The 21403-nt window shown below is 41.5% G+C and overlaps 1 protein-coding gene across 1 annotated transcript; it reads right to left on the bottom strand.

The window, feature by feature from the left end:
• Positions 1 to 1293: 1293 nt before the first annotated feature.
• On the bottom strand, positions 1294 to 20923 carry RAD50 (RAD50 double strand break repair protein). The gene is made up of 26 exons (XM_065849222.2): positions 20852 to 20923; positions 19785 to 19992; positions 19316 to 19399; positions 18946 to 19097; positions 18149 to 18334; positions 17795 to 17999; positions 17201 to 17329; positions 16314 to 16479; positions 15251 to 15444; positions 14511 to 14717; positions 13944 to 14126; positions 13584 to 13741; positions 12523 to 12698; positions 12105 to 12342; positions 10481 to 10670; positions 9476 to 9602; positions 9051 to 9244; positions 8648 to 8758; positions 7984 to 8076; positions 7790 to 7903; positions 6924 to 7051; positions 5916 to 6140; positions 4486 to 4571; positions 3938 to 4080; positions 2083 to 2216; positions 1294 to 1772 (listed from the first exon to the last, which is right to left on the bottom strand). Exons 2-26 carry the CDS (start codon positions 19911 to 19913, stop codon positions 1586 to 1588), a joined length of 3939 nt encoding a protein of 1312 aa, XP_065705294.1. The 5' UTR covers positions 19914 to 19992; positions 20852 to 20923; the 3' UTR covers positions 1294 to 1585.
• Positions 20924 to 21403: the final 480 nt, after the last annotated feature.

Genomic DNA, 21403 nt, shown 5'->3' on the forward strand with positions numbered 1-21403 from the left:
TTTTTTCTGGTGATGATATCTTTAAGAAAATTCCCCTTCAGGAAGTAGAACGAGAGTCGGCGAAGCTTCTTGTTTAAAACTGCAAACGTAATGCATGTTAGCAGCATTTTCCTTCGCCTTCTCCTCCCGCCTGCCCCTGGGTGGTGTTAATTGCTTTTTCAGGGGATTGCGTACGTAATTGCTAGGAAGTCCCATTCATCCGCTTATCTGTGAGCGGTTTCCCGCTGACTGGGGCCGCCCTGACTCTGGTGACTTGCTGGTTCAGAAAATTCAGGTGAAAATCATCTGTTCAATGGCCCAGCTTCATGCGCTGCTGCTCGTCCTCGCTCACAGCAACTCTTCACCCCCGCATATATCGGGATCCCCGCGCTGGAGCGGCAGCAACGCAGCGTGCGGTGTTCTCAGCCTCATTTCTGTATTTGCCCAAGACAAAAATTTCCTGATGTTACTGAAATTAACGTGTTTTTTTTCGTTTGGTTTTGTTTTCACGGTAATTGAGCTTGGGTCATACACTGTGTGTTAGGGAGGTTCGGTTGCTCGCCGTTGCCTGCAAGGATTTAAAGCATCCAAGAGCAGCTTCTGCTTGTGGGCTCGTATCCAGAGCTCGGGGTACAAGAGGAGCCCCCTTGGTTCTGAGGAACCAGACACCCAGAAATCACATCCCCTACAGCTTCAGAGCCAGCAAGACGTGCTGCTGAGGAACCCTTGTCTGAAACGCCAGAGCTGTGACGGTCACTTTGCTGGGTGTCCTGCTGTCATCCGCAGCGGCAGGGTCCCCTGGGCCCGTGTCCTGCAGGGAAGAGCTTCAGGAAGAACACGGAGCGGCGCAGGTGAAGCTCCACATCCCCATGAATTAGCTAAAGCAGTTTTGTATTGTTTTTACACAACTTGATTGTACCTCATGGAGGATCAGAATTTGACATAACTCTCAGAAATGTCATCTTCTTCAAGCAGCAGAGAGGTAAATGACACCAAGAAAAGAGAGCATGGTTAAAATGTGCTTCTGTCATCTACTCTCCTCTAGTCAGAGATGGGACTGCCCTTCGTTCTAAAGAAGGCTGTTGTACTTTGTGACGATTCTGTCTTTGACAGGCAGCAATGTCACCTTGTAAAGAAAGCAGTCAAATTCTCTTTGAATCTGGGGAATTTTGCACAGAATAGATGGGCAGTGATGAACACACCTCGACTGGAGACACAAGCGAATCCCGAATGTGTCGTAACGCGGGGATGGAGAGCGAGCCCTGATCTATCGCCAGAGCTGCAGCTGCGTCCGGATCTAACGGCCAGGACATATGCAAAGAACATCACAACTTTATTTGCGCTTTTAAAGCATAAAATACATCTCAAATTTAACTGCATTGTATTCATTTAAATTCTTCCAAATCACGGTGATTCTTAAAGCCAGGCACAGAAATATTCAGGAAGACATGAAGTTTAAAAAGCTAATACTTTCAGACTCTGATGAAAATTGTTACAAATCTTCAGTAGTATACGATATGAAGGAACTGTATTTTCAGATGCCTTCATTTGAGCTCTATCAAGTCAGGTGGCTAATCCAGTCTGCAACAGGTAATTACTTGGAATTCTAATGAACGTATGAGCCTAAGGAGCTGACGCTGCACTTCATGATCTCAGAGCACTGGTAAATGTTCTTCTTTATCCTGTAGAACGTTTCCACGTATTCGGAACGGCCCAGAAGTTCAACAAAATCTTCGTCGTGAGTTATCACCAGAAGCTGGAAGTTACGCTGTTGCGAGCGACTTTTGATTATCCTACAAAGAGATATTGGTTAGTGTATGTTTATCTAAGTCACTTTCTAGTGTTACAGAACTTGAAATACATAGTACAAAAATATTTAACTGTTGATAACAAATTACGTGAACTGCCAAGAAATCTAATGCAGATTAGCAAGGCTATTTCAGAAATATTTTTCCTTCTCCAGATAAAGGAGGGGAATCTAAAACTACTGCTTTGCATGTATATTTGCAGATGCCAAAGCTTAAAATGTAATTCACTTCTGCCAACTGCTATTAACATTTGAAAACTCCCCATCTTTACAGCTCTCAAGAAGAGATCACTTACTCCACCAGCGCGTGTGCGAGAGACTCGATGTTTTCTCGATCCAGATTGGTCGTGGGCTCATCTAGCGCCAATATGCCGCAGTTGAGACAGAAGGTTTCTGCTAGAGCGAGACGGATGATGAGAGAAGCAAGCACCTAAGGGAAAAGAGACAACAAAATCTCACTCGTCAGAGCATTTCGAGGGGAACTACGTGGAACACGCTGCTTTTAATGCCATTACAAACCACCACTGCAGTTTATGTAATGATGCGCTGATAGTTCACAAGGCGACAATCACTGATCAGTTATTGAAACTCTACATTGAAACTCCAAGTCTGAATTGAAAGGTCCATCCTACAAAGCACTGTTGGGAAAACAGCAGAGAAGTCCAAGTCAAGTCCTCAAAATTCAGGAGGTACTGGAAGTAAGGATCCCAATCCAAGGTGAAGCTGCTCCGATGGTGCTGTGTGCGTTACCCTACGCTCTGTTCCTGCCCCAGCCCAGTGCAGCAGGATGGTGCAAATCCGTACGGGTATCACCAAGTACAAGTTGCTCAGCTCCCTGCCACTTACTAAAACGGAAGACAGTAGGATTCACCACCTTACATGTTAGTTTTGTATTACCATGCCTAATCATATTATTATTAGATCTTCTGAACTACTGAAAATGCCGGAACACTCGACGGAAACTGCTGCCAAAAACACTTTCCAATTATCATGACTGCTGGCATCACCGTTCACGATCAAAGGAGACTTCTCAGAATATAAGCTAAGAAACTGTGAATAAGTTTCACTCTCATTTACATAGGGCTCTAACGTAACATCCTAGACTACTTCAGGACAGGACACATTTTTTTGCCTATACTGCTGTTTTCTAAGATTTGGATTTCCCCCCAAATCAGTATGGAATTTTCAAAACCAAGTACACATCTCCACGCAGGTGGGAATTAATGTGACAACACTTTTCATATTCAAGCAATGATACAGTATTCATCTGCTCACAAAATATCCTTTCATGATTCTATTGCTGTACGCGCTCAAAAATATTGTGTATCATTTTGTTCCATTCCTTAATTTCATTTCCTTACTGTCTGTACCATCTGGCCATGCAAACAACCCCGCTGCCAACAGAATCCTGCTGAGTGAACAGCGCGGTGGGAAGCGCTGCTCTGGAGGGATGGAAGTAGGTTTGTTGATCCAGATAATGGCAATTCCTCCTCAACATCACGATCTGTCGCCATCACAGCAGAGGAACAGGAGGCAGAAAGCTTGTTCTGGTCGAAGCGGTTCATCTAAGGACGCAGTGGTTTCCTGCAGGGAGCTTTGGCTGTCCAAGCTGCATAACCAATATGCCAGTGTCAAATGGCTACATGTATTATGGGTCTTTTTCCATATCTCAGCTCTTGTTCTTAAAAAACAAAAGTACAGATGGTGATTTTGGAGGCAGATGAATAAGGCTGGTTCTTTTCTCTTGCTTAGGAATATTTTACTTGTGCTGTTGTAACATAAGAGACCAGGACAGCTGCATGGCCGACGCAGAGCTGGTAGGTGACACAGGACAGAGCGGGATGAAATGCCTGTAAGTCCGGTACGGTGTGTATGTGCTGACATGGACCGAGAGGTGACATTCGGCAGGAGAGGAGAGTAGCACACTGTGAGAAAAAGAGATCTCCTTGTACTTAGAGGCAAGAAGACCAAGGACCAGCCCTCAGGAAGGAAAAAAATCCCGATACAGTGAAGGGAAATCGTACAGAATTGTAAACCGGAGTTGCAGCCAACTGTTCCTCAGCATCACTTCAGAATCCATTATGCTCTTGCATTCACCTGAGTTAGTTTTTAGAATTCTCTCACTTAAACCACAAAGGTATGAACAGGTACCTTTTGCCCGGCACTACATCTTCCTCGCATATCCAGTGCTGTATCTCCCTTGATCATCACTACTCTGTAATTGTAACTTCTTCTTTTGTCAGAGGCTGAGACATTCTCATCCGCATCAGAACGGATTTCTATATATTCAATATCTAAAAATGGGAAGGAGACAGCTTTTACATTATCAGAAATCTTTAGAAATATCACAGGATTAACAGTTGAGAGGTATAATACACTAACAAACAAAATTCTATTCAGAACTCCCATTAATACCTATATCTTTGAAATGAATTTTTCCAAACAGGAAGGAATGGACTCGTGCAGTTCCCCTCTCAGGAAACCTTACCTTTGGAAAACACTGAACTCTGTTTGTCCTGTGACTTACTACATAATGTGTAATAGAAAAAAATATAGCGTGAAAAACACATCTAGCCTTTAGAATGGAAGCAACTGTTTTCAGATCCTGGATTTTCAGTATTTTGAACAAACGCTTTTCCGTATGCCGTGCTCAGAATCCAATGGATACATATGGGCAAAGCTACAACAAAAATGCATACCTTGTCCTCTGTAGGTGCTTCGCCAAAGGTCACGAATTATTTTGTTGATTTCTTCCATCTTCATGCTGTGAAATGTCATTATTGCTCTAAAGAAGAACAATGACAAATGTGAACCCTTAGGGTGCAACCATGGACTGATATGGATTACAGGAGCTTCAGGGAAGGCAGCAGCTCCCGTGCCTTTTACTAAAGATACCATAAATACCAGTTCATTTTGAACACTCTATTGCATAAATAATCCTGGTCTCGCAACCAAATTCTGGTCTCAGTCTCAGGAAGCAGAAGAGTAATGAAGACAAAAAGATTCGCAGTCAGTCACTCAATGGACAGCAAGTTTACCTGACTTTTAAGAGGTTTATAACTGATGTGTGAGGTCTGTTTTCAGAGTGACGCCAAGAGGACAGATTTGATGCAGTGTTACTCACTGGCACAGTCCCCCAACACTGCAAATAATGGGGGCTTGGTAGGAAAGGAGAGCCGGTAAAGTCTCCTCAGACTCAGAGAGTCTCCTCTGTACTGAGAATATAACCTACAATGACCCAAACTGATGTTATGACTGGAGCTGCCTTTCTCTTCAGCAGCACGAGTGACACAGGATGTCACAAATAATTTTCAATTTCCCTGGTTAATATATCAACATGACTCTAGTTCAACAATAGAGGATTCCTTCTGAAAGCATTCAGGAAAGGACAAGATGCTACATTTCTAACTTGGCTTTTTAAGGAAAAAACGTTCTGTAACGAAATAAATGCTTGCTCTATTGATGCCAACATCTTCTTCCAAAAAAATACGGCAGAAACAAAATATACTTCTGAAATGGACTTTTACAGATACCCTTCCCACCTCCTCTCTTAAGGAATTATTTCCATCTGCTCTGGGGAATCCCGAAGGATCCACTCGAATAGGATTTTTAATGTATGAAGAAAGAAGAAAGTGCTTTCATCTATTTACTTTATTAAACCCAATACTGTATTTCTCATCAATGTTATTAAGTCAATAGAAATTATCTGACAGCACAGAACACCCAAAATGTTGGTGTTCCCAGCTGCAGCTTTCAATCTCTGGCCATTAGAGTTAACGTTTTGTCTCACTGATTTTTCAGATGATTACCAATAAGTGATGCTTATCTATTTTTCTTGAAACTACGAGACTGGTTTCCTGTTTTGCCTTAAATAGAAACAATAGATTATTTGATATCATACAAAAAGATTCTGACTTCTAAAATGGAAATTCTTGGAGTGCATTTCCATTTAAGCTGAAAGGGAAGAATTATACACGCCCTGACAATTTAAATCTCAAATAATTGTATCAGTTTACTATTTCTAAGTTACCCCTGGCAGCCTGAAATGGAAAGCTGCTTTTGCATCAAGGTTATTGATAATAAAAAAGTCTAACCTATTTCAGAATTACTCACAGAGGACAATACTTACTTATCAAGAGCCTTGTAATAAAGGTCCAGGTCTTTGTTCACAAGCTCTGTCGTTCTCATAACGATCATCATCTCCCTGTATTTTTCGTCGGCGTCTCTGAACTGTGACTCTCGAAGTTCCTTTTTAAACCGAACGATCTCTTCCTCAAATCCACGTTGTCGGCCAAGTGCAACATCGTGGTTTCTTTTCAGAGACTCTATTTTCTCCTCTAAACGCTTCTGTTCACTGTGAAACCATAACTGGTATATGAGCCTTTTGTATCTAGCGTTGCATGGTCTTTTAATCGGGTTCTAATTCTACGTCGGACAGTAGCTCATTATACTATAACTATAACTTCTGTAACGGTTGAAATCCTAGCACTAACATCACTGAAATTAAGACATCATTGAAATAAAAATGTTGTTAAGTTTAAGAACATAGTCAAATGGCTATTCTGAGTGGGATGATAAGCAAGTTATCAAGTTCGAATGCTGAAGTGCTACAAGTAGAAACACACAATAACTTCACAGGTGCAATTAACTGGGATACTGAGCAAAGATGAACTAATTGGGTAACCTCTAGAAAGCTAAATAAATAGTTCACACATAAGAACCAGCATAGGGCTAATTCCTTTTCAAATGCGTTTATTATCTAAGCAATTCATATTAAGCTACTGATGTAAATGTAAAATTTCTGCCGAGACCTAAGCAAGCAGACTGAAACCAAAACCTAAATATTCTTATCCAGAGACATGAATTATTTTTAAAATGTGGATTTAGCAGTGGAAATCTTTAAAAATGGATTAGACTGGAACAGCTATGGCACGTGCACATATATGTATTTCTATTGAATTTCAGTGAGTCTTTTGTGTTGTTGTCAAGGAGACATTATGCAAACACAGGCTGAAGGAGGAAACGCTCTGCTTGAATGGGAGAAACGTGGACCAGGAAACACACTAAAGCCCAGGGAATATGAGTTCAGATATTCAGTGAATTCTTGTGTAAAAACCGCTGAAGCACTGACACTTACTTTTTCATTTGTGGGACTTTCATTTCTCCCATCTCCTTCACAAGCTGTTTTATATTGTCTTCAACTTCTTTCAGGTCTTCATTCCGTTTCCTCAAAGTCAGATTATCCTCCAGCCACCTCTCCTGTATCTATCACCGCCCAAAGCAAGAAGGTATATAATATGTCAGCATTGATTCGCAATTTCAAAGTATGAGCTCTGCACAACTTTCAAACACGCTGCGAACATAAACTAATTGGCAACGCCGAAAACTGTCTCAGTGAGATCTTGTGCTAGAAATAGGCTATAACGGAAATCAGCAGTATTATTTCATATTTCACTCTGAACTATTACTTGCAGCATTTCTCGTCACAGGCGAACACAAGAGTGATCCTGTGTGCAAGTACTGATCAACGTTTCAAACAGGGCAAGGAATTTAGGATGAGATTTAACAAAGTCCCCATCTCAGTTCTACAAGTTAGACAGTAAGTGGTGCCATAGAGCAGGGAAAGGCATCTTTCCTATGAAGAATATAAACAGTATATCAAACGTACATACAAGAATTTAAAGCACATGATAAAATCTGGAGTAACTAGTGACCTTTGGTACCTGCAATCAGAAACACTGTACAGCAGTCTTACTTCAGAAAACATGTATTTTCTGCACAAAGATCCTTCTGAAAACGCCTGATATTACCCCAACAAAGCAAGAAAGAAAAGTTTTCTAAAATGCATCTACTTTTGCAGATACAAACCTCAAGACTCTTTTCAGTCTAATGCTGAGGGAGAAGACAAACTCTGCACCACCACAGACCCAGGCAGACCTACACCAGAACCAGAAATTGCTTCAACTATGCAAAATATATTTCACTGTAAATCAATACATCTACCTTTTGAGTGTCAATGTCTTGGCGAATCGTTTCCATCTCTTTACTTATCTTTTCCTTCTGTTTCTCAGAGGCAGCCAACTGAGACTTTACTTCTTCAAGTTCAGCCTCCTTTTGCTAAAGAAATAAAATTGTACGCGATTTAGACGCGGAAGTGCTTCCAATGTCAAATTTTTGTTGATTGTTTTTTAGGTTACCTTTTTATAGTCATCTTTTCTTTGTTGAATATAGTTTTCAATTTCTTTCACGTACTTGTTTATGTCTTTAACTTTCTCTTTTATGACACTGATCTGTGGGGAAAAGATTTCCAATGAAATGCAGTCTTGTATTCAAGAACCAATACGCTCTGTAGCAAAGATTAGATACTGGAAAACAATGTTGTCAAAGTACAATTCCTTATTATAACTCCCTTCCATTTATAATAAAGCCTTCAGCTTTTGAAATCCAGATGTTCCTTATTACCATGAAAATGTTTTCCAGAACAAATGGTAAATCGCTCATTTGTTCTTACACAGGGGGCCACTTCACCTGAGAAAACCAAGTTTGTCTTGGGAAGGACAAGTTACAGGCACCCTCTTTCTTCCCCTCCCATCTATTAGGAGGGGCTTTTTAATACCTTCAGTCACTAATTATTGCCAAATGTTCATGGAAACCTTGTGGCAAGATTGACAAAGGTTCACTACAACTGGGCTCATCTCCTGATTTGGCTGTGTTTGGTTTCTTCCCTGAAAGCTCCACCACTCTAAAGCATCTGCTGAGGTCACTGCTGTTTCCTAAAAGCAAACTCATTACCATGGCTTCCATCCACGCCTGAACACCGACACACAATCCCATCCCCAGCTACGCCAAAAGCAAACCAACCTTCTCTTGTGCTTCTTTATTGCTTGCAGTCCTTTTATTCATCAGATCCTCCTTCTCCTGCTGCAGTTTTTCTAAAGTGGCATCCAAAGGAAATACCTGTTCTTGTGCTTCCTGAAAAGCAGTTGGAGAAAGTCCTTTTTATTTTCTCATTCTGTTCAAGATCAACAATTTTTCAAGTTGTAAAAACACTTATGTGTGGGTTTTTTTTTAATGTGTGTTGAAAAAAATGATGTGAAAACATATTAATAAAGTTCTGGAAATTCCCAAAGATCTGCAACAGCAGCACAGGACAAACATTTTAAAATACACCTTATTTGCCAGCATTACAATGTTAAATATAACAAGATTTGGTTTTCCCCCAGGACAACATATCTAATGGTTAATAATTACGAGTATTCCCTACCTTGATCTCCCTGCAAAGGGACTGAACCTCGGTGGTTAACTCCACCGTTTGCTCCTCCAGCTGCCGCCGCCGCTGCACGCTGCTGGAGAGCTGCAGTTTCTCTGCTTTCAGCTCATTGACTGCGCTCTTGAGCTGCTGGATCTGATTCTGCTGGTCTTGCTTGAGTTTTTGATTTAACTCAATTTTACCAGTAACTGCGGTTGAAAACAGAGTGAAACAGTCCATCTGTTACTACAAACATTTATTCTCTTAAGAAAACTTAACTCTAAATTACACTTGTATAAGCCCAAAAAACCAAAACAACGAAGTATTAGAATACAGTTCTTTCAGAATATAAAATGAGTAAACTGCAATTTTAATGGCAGAAAGTTTGGAACATCATTATTTTCAACACAAAAATGAAGTATTCGTTTTGTATGACCTACCTGTATCCCACAAGTGCTTTTTCTCTTGTTTTTCTTGGCTTACTTGTAGAACAGACCTACTTAGATCGACTCCTAGCAGCTTAGCCTCCTGCTGAGCAATTTTTCGTTCACAATCCCTAATATCAGCCTGAAAGCATAAGGAAAAGTGTTGTTATTATTATTGTATTCGTGTTTAACAATAGATTTTTTTATCTCTGGCACACAAGAACAAGCCGGGGGCTTGGGGCACACATGAGACCTTCACATTTATCTCCTCTGCTGGAGTAATGGCACATCGCTCAGGGAAAGGTTACATCAGCTAGAAACTGGAATTGAGAGCGTGAGAAGCAGCCTGTCAGCAGGGATGGAGGGGTGTTGGACATCCCCGGCACACCTCGCCACAGGTACATGTGCTGCCTGTCTCTGACAACAGAACCGTCGGAGCCGCAGGAGCTGCCACCATCTCCCACCCGTGAACGCTCTTCAGTCGTCTGTTGGGCACCAGGTTCTCTGTATAATTGTCCCTCTCACGGTTCTCGGTCAAGCAAAGATTTTGTGTTGGTAACAGAGGCATGACGACTGTTCCAAGCAATCTCCTGTGTCAGAATAAGTGTAGGATATCCGTTCCCCTTTACCATATATTCAGATGGCATGGAAACACGTTCAGAAGTACACAGAGGAGATGCTGAGCATGCACTGAACCAGAATGACTATGAGGGACGAAAACCACTTTGCTGTACTTGTGTTTGTGCTCAGGTTGTGGATTATACTTCTTTTCCTAGTTACTACAGCACAGAACTGAAGCAGAACTCAAGGGACTCTGCAGTCCTCAAAAGCAACAATCATTCCATAAAACCTTTAAGTTTTATTAGTACCAAGACCACCTATGTTATGCTGTCCTCTAAAATATTTTTATTTGCTTGAAAAGTCTGAAGAGCTCACAGTTTTGTCATATGATTGAATGTCTACATATTTAGATGCTAGTGAGTATGGCTTTGTAGATTACAAGAGGCAACCACAGCATACCTGGTACCTCTCCATCAGTGTTATATCCTGCAAACACGCCTTGGCACCTTCCTCCTCCGACAAAGCCGTCTGCAGCTGCGACTCCTGTTCTTCGATCTCACCCTTCAGGCTCACCAGATCCCTGTTTGCATTCTGGATCTTGTTCCTCAAACCTGGTATGTCTGTATTTTGGAGTTCAACCACCGTTTGCCTGAAATAAAATACAGTTCCATTAAAATTTCCTTTATCAAAACCAGTAGCATAAATGCAAGATATTCAAGATCACAAAATCTGTGGTATGATTTAATGGTGGAAGATTTAATTTAGGCAAAATAGTATTCCCTTAACCTTGCCCATGTTAGATTAAGCTTATGTTATATATCCTGCTAAGGTAATACATCCCTTATTTTAGACAGGTGAGACGAAACAAACAAGCAAACAAAATCATCTGGTTTTTAAGTGCAGCAAGTGCTGAGGAGAGGGTCCAAATCCACTGTACAAGAGTGCCCTCTTGTGAAGGAAACGTCTACCCCTAGCGAATATTCTCCAATTCTCTCAAAACAACAGTCTGCAAATTTCTTGAGACTTGAGTCCCTTCACCTACTGGCAGGAAACCTACATGCCCTTCTTTTAAATGCTCTTGATACGTTAAACCAACCAACCAACCAACCAACCCCAAAACAAAAATCCCAACCAAAAACCAGCTCAAAACCCAGGACTCTGCCAAAGACTCTTCAGGGCCAGTGTTACTTGTTTGTGTTCTGGAAGGAGGCAACGGGAAGAGAAAAGGGAGGCAACAACAGAACAGCCTGTCCATTATTTCCATAGCTTTAAAAATCCAGGCAAATTCAGCCTGGAAACTGGAAAATACTGTAGGTACCTTTTCTGAATTTGTTAGTATTACCTACAGTCTGTATCACCTTGCAAGTGCAAAAACAGTTACAACACCAAAAGATTTGTTAAATAACTGAAATAAAGGAATGAATTCAGTCCAACATAATATGGGTTACTGGTATCAAAGATACATTCCCAAATGATGGAATTGCACGTGAATGAACCTCAAGGAAAGATAAATGGCATTGGGAATTCACTAGAAAAATCCAGAGCTGACTTCTGAGAACATCGTAATTCATCTGAAACTGCCAGCAAGAGAAAGGATTGTTAAAGGAAATATAAATCAAGATCTTATTAAAGAGTGTTTGATACAGATTGAGTTCTCATTCTGCCTACGCAACTTCCATTTCAGCATTTTTAAGAAACATATTGAAGGTGACGTGGCACGAAAACATTTCAGTAACAACAAAACCAGCCTGTCCATTTTAAATTACAATGAGAAAACACAAGGAGCAGAACTGTGACTGCAGAGTGTAAATCATTGGTGGAAAAGTAACTATATAACCATTTTTTCTACCTCAATCTCACAAGAAGACCCAAAGGACCAGAAATACCAAATATATAAAATACTTTAAAAGTCCGAATGGGCAGAGAACAAATGCAAGCAAAATATTTATCTCAACTACGAGATTTCTGAATGAATTAACTAGCCCTAAAATAAAACCGCCCTCATGTCTGCATCAGTTTTAATAATCCAGCCCCAAGCATTTGAAAGAAAACAGCTTGCAGCAATATGGCTCAAGTACTTTACCGAAGGGGTTTAAGACTCATCATTTCATCGCGTTTTTGCTCTTTTCTTTTAAGCTCAGACTCGGTTGACTTCAGTTTGTCCGGCGCCAGCCGCAGCTTGGACTGCAGGTCACTGATCACGTCCTGCAGCTCGGCCTCCGTTTGGAAAACTCGCTGACAAACTGGACAACACGACTGGTTTTCCTCCGTCAGTTGAGTAATGAACTGGGAATAAACGGCGGTGGCTCCGGCAAGCACCGCTGGTTTAACAAGAAACAAAAGACTTCGTGTAAAAACATGAGCAGCGCATAATCAGATCAAAACTTGTTATGTATCTGTCATAAATGAGACAAAATTAACACCCACGAAATCACAAAGGTAGGAAACCAAAGCAGCCCTGGGTGGCCTGGTCGGAATTGTGTATAAATATAGAAGTTTACCTCGCTGTTTTGAGCTTTTTTCAATTTCATCCTGGAGTTTGTTCAGATCGCTGTCGAAATCTTGGCTGCCGCAGACATCAAAAATCTGCGCTTCGTGAAGGGACAACTGCTCTTCTTTCCTTCTCAGCTCACTACTGGCATGGGATTTGTCATATTCTACCGATGCCAGTCGTTTGCTGAAACATCAATGCATAAACTCTTTTATTACACATAAATCATACAGATTTCAGACTATTTAAGCAAAAACGAAACCATGGGCAGTCAGTCTGAAGTTGATATTGCAGAACTGTCATCAGTTCTTGAATAATTTTTCATGAAATCTATACCGTCAACTTTTTATTCATCTAAACATAGTATAAAGCCTTTCATTTTCATTCCCCTTTGTTTTCTAGACCCCTAATGATGAGAAACTAATTTATAATAACAAAGCCATACAAAACTTTCTAGAATAAGCCAATATCAAGTTTTTTCTTCTACTGCAATTATTGCCTATGAGATATTATTGAACCTCAAAAAATGTTTGCATCCTTCTACTCATGTTCCACAGTTCTGCATTATGCAATATGCTTATACTCTTTTTCTTTCTTTTGTGGAAGGTTAAGGTGCGTCACTGCAGAGCGTGCTGGCCTTACCTACTCTTTCTGACAAATAGTTTTATATAGTCCAATGAAATTAGGAACAGGTAATCACACATGAATTTGTGATCAAGTCACTAACAACTCCGGGACTTAGAAAGTCAGGAGACCAGGAATTTCCACTCCCCAAGCACCGCAGTTCAGCCTGGATTAGCACAAACAATTAAGGCTGTTGCAGAACAATATTTCTGCTTTTACTGCTGCCCTTGACCTGCTACAAATGCTGTGATTTTATTCACTAGCACAGACTACACCAGCTATGTATTACAAACACTCTGCAGGACGCTTGCTTTGATTTTGGAGATACATAAATAAACAATAATGAATTAAAGTAGGAAGTATGTTAAGCATACTAAACTTTCCAACATTTAAATTCATCACTACATAAACACTTATGGAGACATGATCAATTAACTTAATACCTACTTCAGTTTACCAAGACTATCTCTTGTCTGATTAATCTTCTTATTTTTACTATGAAGCCAGTCTTCAAGCTGGTTTTTGTTCGGGAAGTATCCCAACAGGGACGTCAGTTCATCGGAATGTCTTGATTTTATTTTTCTAATCTGCTCTTCTTTGTCTGCCTGGGGAAATGAAGCATTTTATATTAATTTTTTCATACCTTCAAGCTTATGTCACTCAATACATTCATGGAGTTAATGGCTCTATGAAGTCAGGCAGAAGCTTTACATATGATTGTTGATTAACACCCGCAAAATACACAAATCTTGAAGGGACTGTATTAATTTTGTTCCCTCTCTTATGAGATGATGATACAAGAATTACTTTGTCTTTCTTCAGGATCTCCATTTGGGTAATTGTTGCGGTATGCAGATTCAACTGTTCCATCTCCTGATCCAGTTTCCGAAGAGTTTTGTCCAGGTTTATCTTCTCATTTTGCAGAGTTCGTACTTCCAGTTCAAGCTTTTCTACGTTGCTGTTCCTCTCAGCTTTCTCCAGCTCGTGTTCCTGAACAAAAATAAAAGCTCAGAAGACTTAAATAATTACACAAACGAATAAAGTTCTATCTAAAGGAAAGAGAAGAAAGCTCTGACGGTGCCCACAGCTCTACTATTACAGGAATTGTTATAAGATCTGTAAAGAACACATGAAATAATTTCAGACTGACTAATGCCACGATGTCACCGTCTCTGACCATTACCCTATTTATAACTCACCAAACAGAAGCGGTAAATTCATTCTATGCATGCCCCAAATAGACAGGGAATTCCAATGGCAAAAATGAAGCAGAAATGGAGTAAAAATTCACAGTTTTTTGTTCGTTTGTTTTTAATGATAAAGCCAAAAGTTTCTACTTCAAACTTCTATACATTTTCAATTACTTCAACTTACCGTCTTGACAATCTCCTGATCCAACTCCAGAATTCTGTCTGAAAACCCCTCCAACTGCTGCAATTCGTATTTTACATTCTTCAGCTCAACTTGCTTCTTATTTTGAATGTCTGATTTCAGGTCAATGGTTCTCTCTAATCCAGTTTTCTTGTCTCTTATTTCGTCTATCTGTTTCTGTTTCATTGCTTCTTTTCGTGCAAATTCTCTCTGAAAGAAGTCAGCAATACTATACTCAGTATTTTTTCATAGGAAAGCAACATTTTAAAACACTTTTTCACACTAGCTTGCAAATAGTCACCACTGTAATACAAGGCATTGAAACAGAACTTGACAAAAAACTCCTGCTGCAATGTTTCAATAGGAAGCAGCAGATGCACCGCACTGGTAAAGCTCTGCGAGAGCAACTGCATTTCGGAGATGACTTCAAAATGTGCTTATTCTTAAACCAGTTGCCCACTGTAATTCTTCCTCAGGTTTTTTAGCTTGTTGGTGACCCCGCCGCATGAGAAGACTGCTGAGAAAAACCCATCTGAAGAACCGCCTGCTCGATAGCTTTGGCAGTGCAGACCACGCTTAATTCCAAAACTAATAACCAGTGAAAGATCCAGGCAACCCTTAATAAGGAATTCTAGAAGAAAAAGCAAAGGCTTCAGTTTTTCCTCCCAGCACCATGAAGACACACAGGGACCAGTAACACACTAATCACCAAAACTACACTACTAAACCAACCAAATTCTCACCATCAAATGATTTGCAGCCTCTGCATCTCTCTCCTGTCTCTCCTTCAACAACACGTGGAAATTGGCGACGTGCCGTTCACTCAAGGGCACTCGCTCAAAACCATCCAATTCCAGCTGCGCTGCCAAAGACTGAATTAAGGAGTCCCTCGTTGTGATGTGCTCTTGGTGCCGATCTGCTTGCAGTTGAAGACGACCTTCACAAAAAGAAAACGTGGCATAAACGCTCAAAAACTGAGGTAGAAGATACATTTAGGATGCAAAGGCAACTAGAAGATACATTTAGGATGCAAAGACAACCGCAACCATTTTCGCGAGACCTTTGAAACAGAAGTATTTTTAAACACCACAAGAAGCTCAAGAGTGAAACCAAGCTGTAGCTTGAGGGGTTGCTATTACAGGTAATTAATTTTTTATGAGTTAAATAAACCAAGAATTTAAAAGAAAGCCTCTTAAAACACTAAATAATAATTCTGATAAATATAAACAAAGCCCAAACAGACTTTATGTAAGTGTATATACTACAGCTTTACTGAAATTCCCACAGTCCACCTGAAAGAGAACAGATGACATACGAAAGAATATCATCCTAATGCCCCCGAGTGGTCCCCAGCCCCACCTGAGACACTGAGTGCACCACACATTCAACTTTCATGTTTTTCTCAGTTAAAACACACATATCAAATCACATCTGGTCAGCGGCGTCTTCATCACCTCAAGAAAGCACAAGCTCAGGCAATGTAAACAACCATGTTGCAAACTGCCAGGCCGACGCTGATCTGTGCCACCATAAATTATCTATTTGGAATATTTTTATAAAGAATGGTCCATTTAAGAACAAAGGTACCACATGGTGTAAGCACAGCTCAAAACAACAAGTGCACATCAGAAACTCCGACCTGTCTGGTGGTGAGAGTCTCCCACCACACTCTGCAGCTGGGCCCAAACTCAGACACATTTACGGGTTTTGTCCAGTTCAAATCCCTTCAATCCTTATCACTAGTTCCATTTCAGATCTTAATTACATTAAAAATAAATACAAGGTTACAGATGAAGGTTAAAATACCTCGTTCAATGAGGAGTTCCGATTTCTCGCTGTTAAATCTCTGGCATTCTTTAGTGGCTCTATCTAATTCACGCTTACAGTCCGATAATCTCTTCTCCTTCTCGTTCACTGTTCTCTGGTGGTTCTGGTACCTGTCCCTGAGCTGTTCATCTGTTCCCTGAAAAACCTGTGCACCAAACACAGCATAAAGTTGGCTTTTGGACTACATTCATAAGCCAATTAATGCTGGTTTAAAAAGTATAGTTTTCACCATAACAGCATTCAAGAAATAGGACACCAACACCTCCTACGCAGAATTTCTACATTAAGACATATGTTAAGAAAAAAATAAATATTCTGCAAGCATAACTTGAAGAAGAAAACCTCTTTTTCTTAGGCTAAATGAATCTAAATTTTTACCACTAAGGAATTTATTTGTTTTTCAAAACAGTTCTAAATGCCTTGTCACAATCACAACAGAAGACTGACAATTATTTCTTATTTCAAGAGAAAGAAATAAGAAATCTTAATATTAACACCAATAGCCATCACATCCTGGTCAGAACAAGTGCTGGCTGTCATCACCATGCAGTGAGAGGCAGATATATTCAAGTTACACACTGCAGGGCATTGTTACCAGTAATCACCACTTTTCCAAAAGCTTTTGTCAGTATTTGCCTTCCTGGCAAGCTAATCTATGGTAGAGGGAAGAGCTACAGAAAGCAATTTAACCCAAATTACACAGAAACTAATACAGCTTTATTGAGCCGTATTTGCAATAGCTGATAATATCAAGCAAGCCTCACGCGCTATGATGTTCTTCACCAATATCTGATGCACAATGAAATACAGACTTGGTTCACTGCAAAACACAGGGTGATCCTTCAGCACAGAATGTAAAAGGCAACCTTTTTCATCTTCTGTTGCAAATCTTCGTTATCTTTCTCCATCTGCCTCCTCCTGCTCTCCAGGGCTTTCACGTCATTGTCCAACCTCATCGCCTTCACGAGGTTCTGTTCAACCGCTGCCAGAGAACTCTGCAAAGGAAAGGATGCTGCAAGTAAAATATCCCACCAGCTTATGCATCCCATAATCAACTGTTCTATGCAACACAGTCAGCCTAAGTGGAAAACCTTCAGCTTTATGAGGTATTTTTTAAAAATAGCAGGGTTTACGTTTTAGTTTAGTTTTTGTTTTAGTTGCAGTTTGTAATAGTTTTAGTTACCAGCTACATTTGAGAGAGGTTTCAAATTAAGCTACAAAAACCCAATTTCACAAACTACGTTCTTAAGCCTCCACTGCCAGTTGACAGACTAAAGCAGCATCGGCCAGGTTTGTGGAGGTATGCTTGATTCTGTTTCACAGCAAAGGATCAGATAAAACAACACAAAAGTGTAAGATTTTAATGAAGAAATTCATCCAGCTTTCACATTCTTCTGTGTTCTTTAGTTCTTATGGACTGTTTTGTATTAAAGTCTTCACGTAATCATCACACAAGTTACCTTTAGCGGTTCCAGCTGACTCTCAATAGATTTCACATTCTCCTTCGAAGCAGCCAGCTGAGCCTCTCTATTGCTCAGATGATTCTGGATTTCCTGTGCTTTTTCTTTGTTCTGTTTTAGGTATTTCAGTTCTGTCTGACACTCTTTTACCTTCAAGCTTTGTTTCAGCCGTACCTGACGGAGAGTTTCGAGTGCTTTAATGTACCTTTAAAAAAACCCCAGAACAACAACATTTCAGATCCTGCTGGCAATACAGCAATACTGACATATGAAACAATGCCTTCAAGATTTTCACGTACACCTGCGTTATTAGAAAAGACATTTCTTAGCTTTAAGTACAGTAAAAAGAAAAACCTTGTTGCTGAAAAGATCTCATCAAATTTTTGTTTCAGGGCCTTCCCTTCACTTAATGGCCAGTTGGATTCTTCTTGGTGGCAGAAAATGACATTGTTAAGCACCGATTTGGAAACACCAAGGGCGCTGATCATCTCCCGATCGATTTCTGCACACTTGGAACTCAGACTGGACTTCTCGCCATGCCTGTGGAGCACAGACAGAGAAAATCCCCAAAGTCACTGGCAAATTCTTTTAAAAGTAAATAGCATTTTTAACATATAGTCTCATTGTAACATAGCGACTGAAGAACTTAACAAGTAACGAGTTATAAGCATATAATGACCATGTTCAACACATGCATTTAAGACTATCAATATTTGGACTCAGGACTATTACACATTTTAAAACTAAGCAGAACCACCAGAGGGAGCAAAAATGATCTTGAATGAAGTTAAGTGAATATAGTTCTTAAATAGTGGAGATCAAGAGTTAAACTCAGGCCAACAGTGATCTGAAACTGAAAACGGTGCTAACGGAAGCAAAGCCTATGTACTGCACACAACGCTACCTTCAAACTCTATCATTATTAATACAATTTCCAAATCAATGCAAGTGAATGCATGTCAGTAGTTCATAAAGTGGTGATTATCAAACGTAGGATTTTGGACTTAACTAATTGATTACGTGATGAAACTACACAGCTTTAAGAGCACTGGTAAGTACTTCAAGAAATGCATTATGCAGTTTCCCCTTGTCTTATACACCAAAAAAACGATCTTCATGCCAAAGTAAGTAAAAAAAACTTGACGACTTACTTTGTTCTAGTAATGACACCTTCGAGTGTTTTAAATTCTGTTTTCTTGCCTTTCTGGGTACAGACCATGGACCGCTGGACAGCTACAAGCTCCCCGTTTACATCTCGAAACTGTAATCGAATCTGAGCTCTAACATCTGTCTCATTGGCAACCTTTAGCAGAAACAAAAAACCCGAGTAAGGGACATTGTCCTCAACATCCAAATGAATAAGTGACTTCCCAGCCGTGGGAAGTCCCATCTTCCTGAAGCAATACAGGCAGCTCACGTCTGCCTAGAACCTGAGATCCCTGTTTTCATCCCAACCTGAGAGCAGTTCAGTATTTTACTTAGGAGTAAACACACATTAGATCCAGTCACTGCGGCTTTTACCTTTGGATCGTGAACAAATGAGCTTCCTTTGGTGCCAGGAGGAAAATCTCCAGTGGATATATATTTAAGACATTCGATGATAGTCTAAGAAAACAGAAATAAGTATATAGTTATAGTGGTATCTTAGAGTAAACAAGATAGAATACAGACAAAAAACACATTTAACAGCCCAAATATTTACAAATTAGTTAAATACACAAGGCAAGTGTCAGAATTTTTTGAGTGTCAGAATACGGTACTTTGCAAAACCAGTTCTAATCAGGATCGCGATCAGTTTCCTATGAAAAATATCAACAAGTGCTCTGCAAAATCCAGACCTCTGGTAACGCTCAACACCACAATATTTACAGTGAACAGCAATATTTTTGCCATATTACTAAAACCTTTCTCTGGAGATCATTCATTACTCATATTTTGAGGCCTTTCAGAGCTATTTACAGCGCAACACCAAATATCCAGTAAATCTTACCGTTTTTCCTGCACCATTTGGTCCCACCAAGATAGTTAACGGACTAAAGAAAGTGATAATTTGTTTGTCTTTATCCTCTACGCCAAAACTCCTCACTCCCAGGATACTCATTTTCTCAATCTTCGACATTTCTGCTGAACTTCTTCTCTTCCCAAGTCACAAGTGCAAACGTTGTGAATCCCGTAACACAAAAACCTTCGTGAAAAAGCTAGAAGGCAAAAATCACAGCGTATCACTGAAAGCGGATGATCTGTATAAGCACAAAATGTTATGAACATCTTTAAACACACCGCTGAAGTTTTCCAGTCGCGGCTCGAGGTACAGAACACAGGCTGAGAAGCTCCTCAACTCCAAATGAACAGAACTGCCGTTCTGTTTATCATCAAATCAAACACAACGGCCAAAACCAACCCCTGAAGCGTACCAGAAACATGCTTTATTCCACATCACAAACCTACACGTACACTTCCAGAACACCGCGAACGCAACAGCGGCACTGATATTTTTTCCCTTTAAAAATCCACTGTTGTACCGCAACACTCAACATCCCTACTGCCTGTTCCTCACAGGGCCACGGTCAGATTTGCCTGGGCCATCCAGCATTATCTTTATCCCGATACAAGGAGGAATTAAAATGCGCAGGTCCCACAGGCTGCACACGGGGGAGAGGGGGAAGTGATGGAGGCAACTCCGACCCTAAGGCCGGTTACCGACCCATGGAACACACGTCTATTTCATGTGTATTTCAAGCGTAGTGTTGCTGTTTCACTCGGCCGAAAAAGCCGCTCAGAGCGCTCCCCGGGCAGCCGCCAACCCGGGCCCCTCAGGGCAGGCCCGGCGGGCTCGGCCGGCGCTGCGGGCGGCGGCAGCGGCGGGGGGCCCGGGCGGGAACGGGCATTTCCCGGAGAAACCCCGCCGCCGAGGCAGAGGTGGGCAGCGGGAGTTTCCCGCCCGGAGCCCCGCGCTGCAGCGGGGGAGGACATTTTCCAGGGAGAGCCGGCGGCCCCGCCGCAGCGGAGGCGGCCGTTCCCCTGCCCGCCGGCACCGCCGACCCCCGGCCCCGGTACCTCCGCTCGCCGCCGCGCTCCCGCACCTCCCGGCAGCCACCGCGGCCGCCGCCCCGCCCCGGCAATGGCGGCCCCGCCCGGGCCGGGCTCGGTGCCGCCCCCGCTGAGCCGCGGGCAGGGAACGCCCCGCACCGGGGACCGGCCGCTCGTCTTCGGTTCTGCGTTCGGCCTGGGAGCGTGTGGGGACAGGGGAAGGGGGCAGCGGTGAGGAGACCCCGCTCCTCTCCCCTTCCCTCTCCCGGGGCTCCCCAGTGTCACCCAGTGATTTCCCATCCTTCCCCACTGAGGAGCTGTTGATGCTTTTATTAAAAGCAGAAACAAATACATAAGAATTTCAGCGTGTTTTGTTGGGTTGGTTTTTGTTTGTTTGGGATTTTTTTAATAATGTCTCCAGCCTGCTGCCACGGCTCGGTGCCCCCCGAGTGCTGGTGGTGGGGAGCTCCAGGTGGCCCCAGGCTCCAGCCCTCAGCCCAGGAGCAGACAGGCCACCCCTTGGAAGACAAATCTTGCAGCCGTGTGATAGAATTGTTGAATAGCTCGAGTTGGAGGGAC

The sequence above is a fragment of the Patagioenas fasciata genome, chromosome 14 (genome assembly GCF_037038585.1).
Source record: "Patagioenas fasciata isolate bPatFas1 chromosome 14, bPatFas1.hap1, whole genome shotgun sequence".
Classification (NCBI taxonomy): Eukaryota; Metazoa; Chordata; class Aves; order Columbiformes; family Columbidae; genus Patagioenas; species Patagioenas fasciata.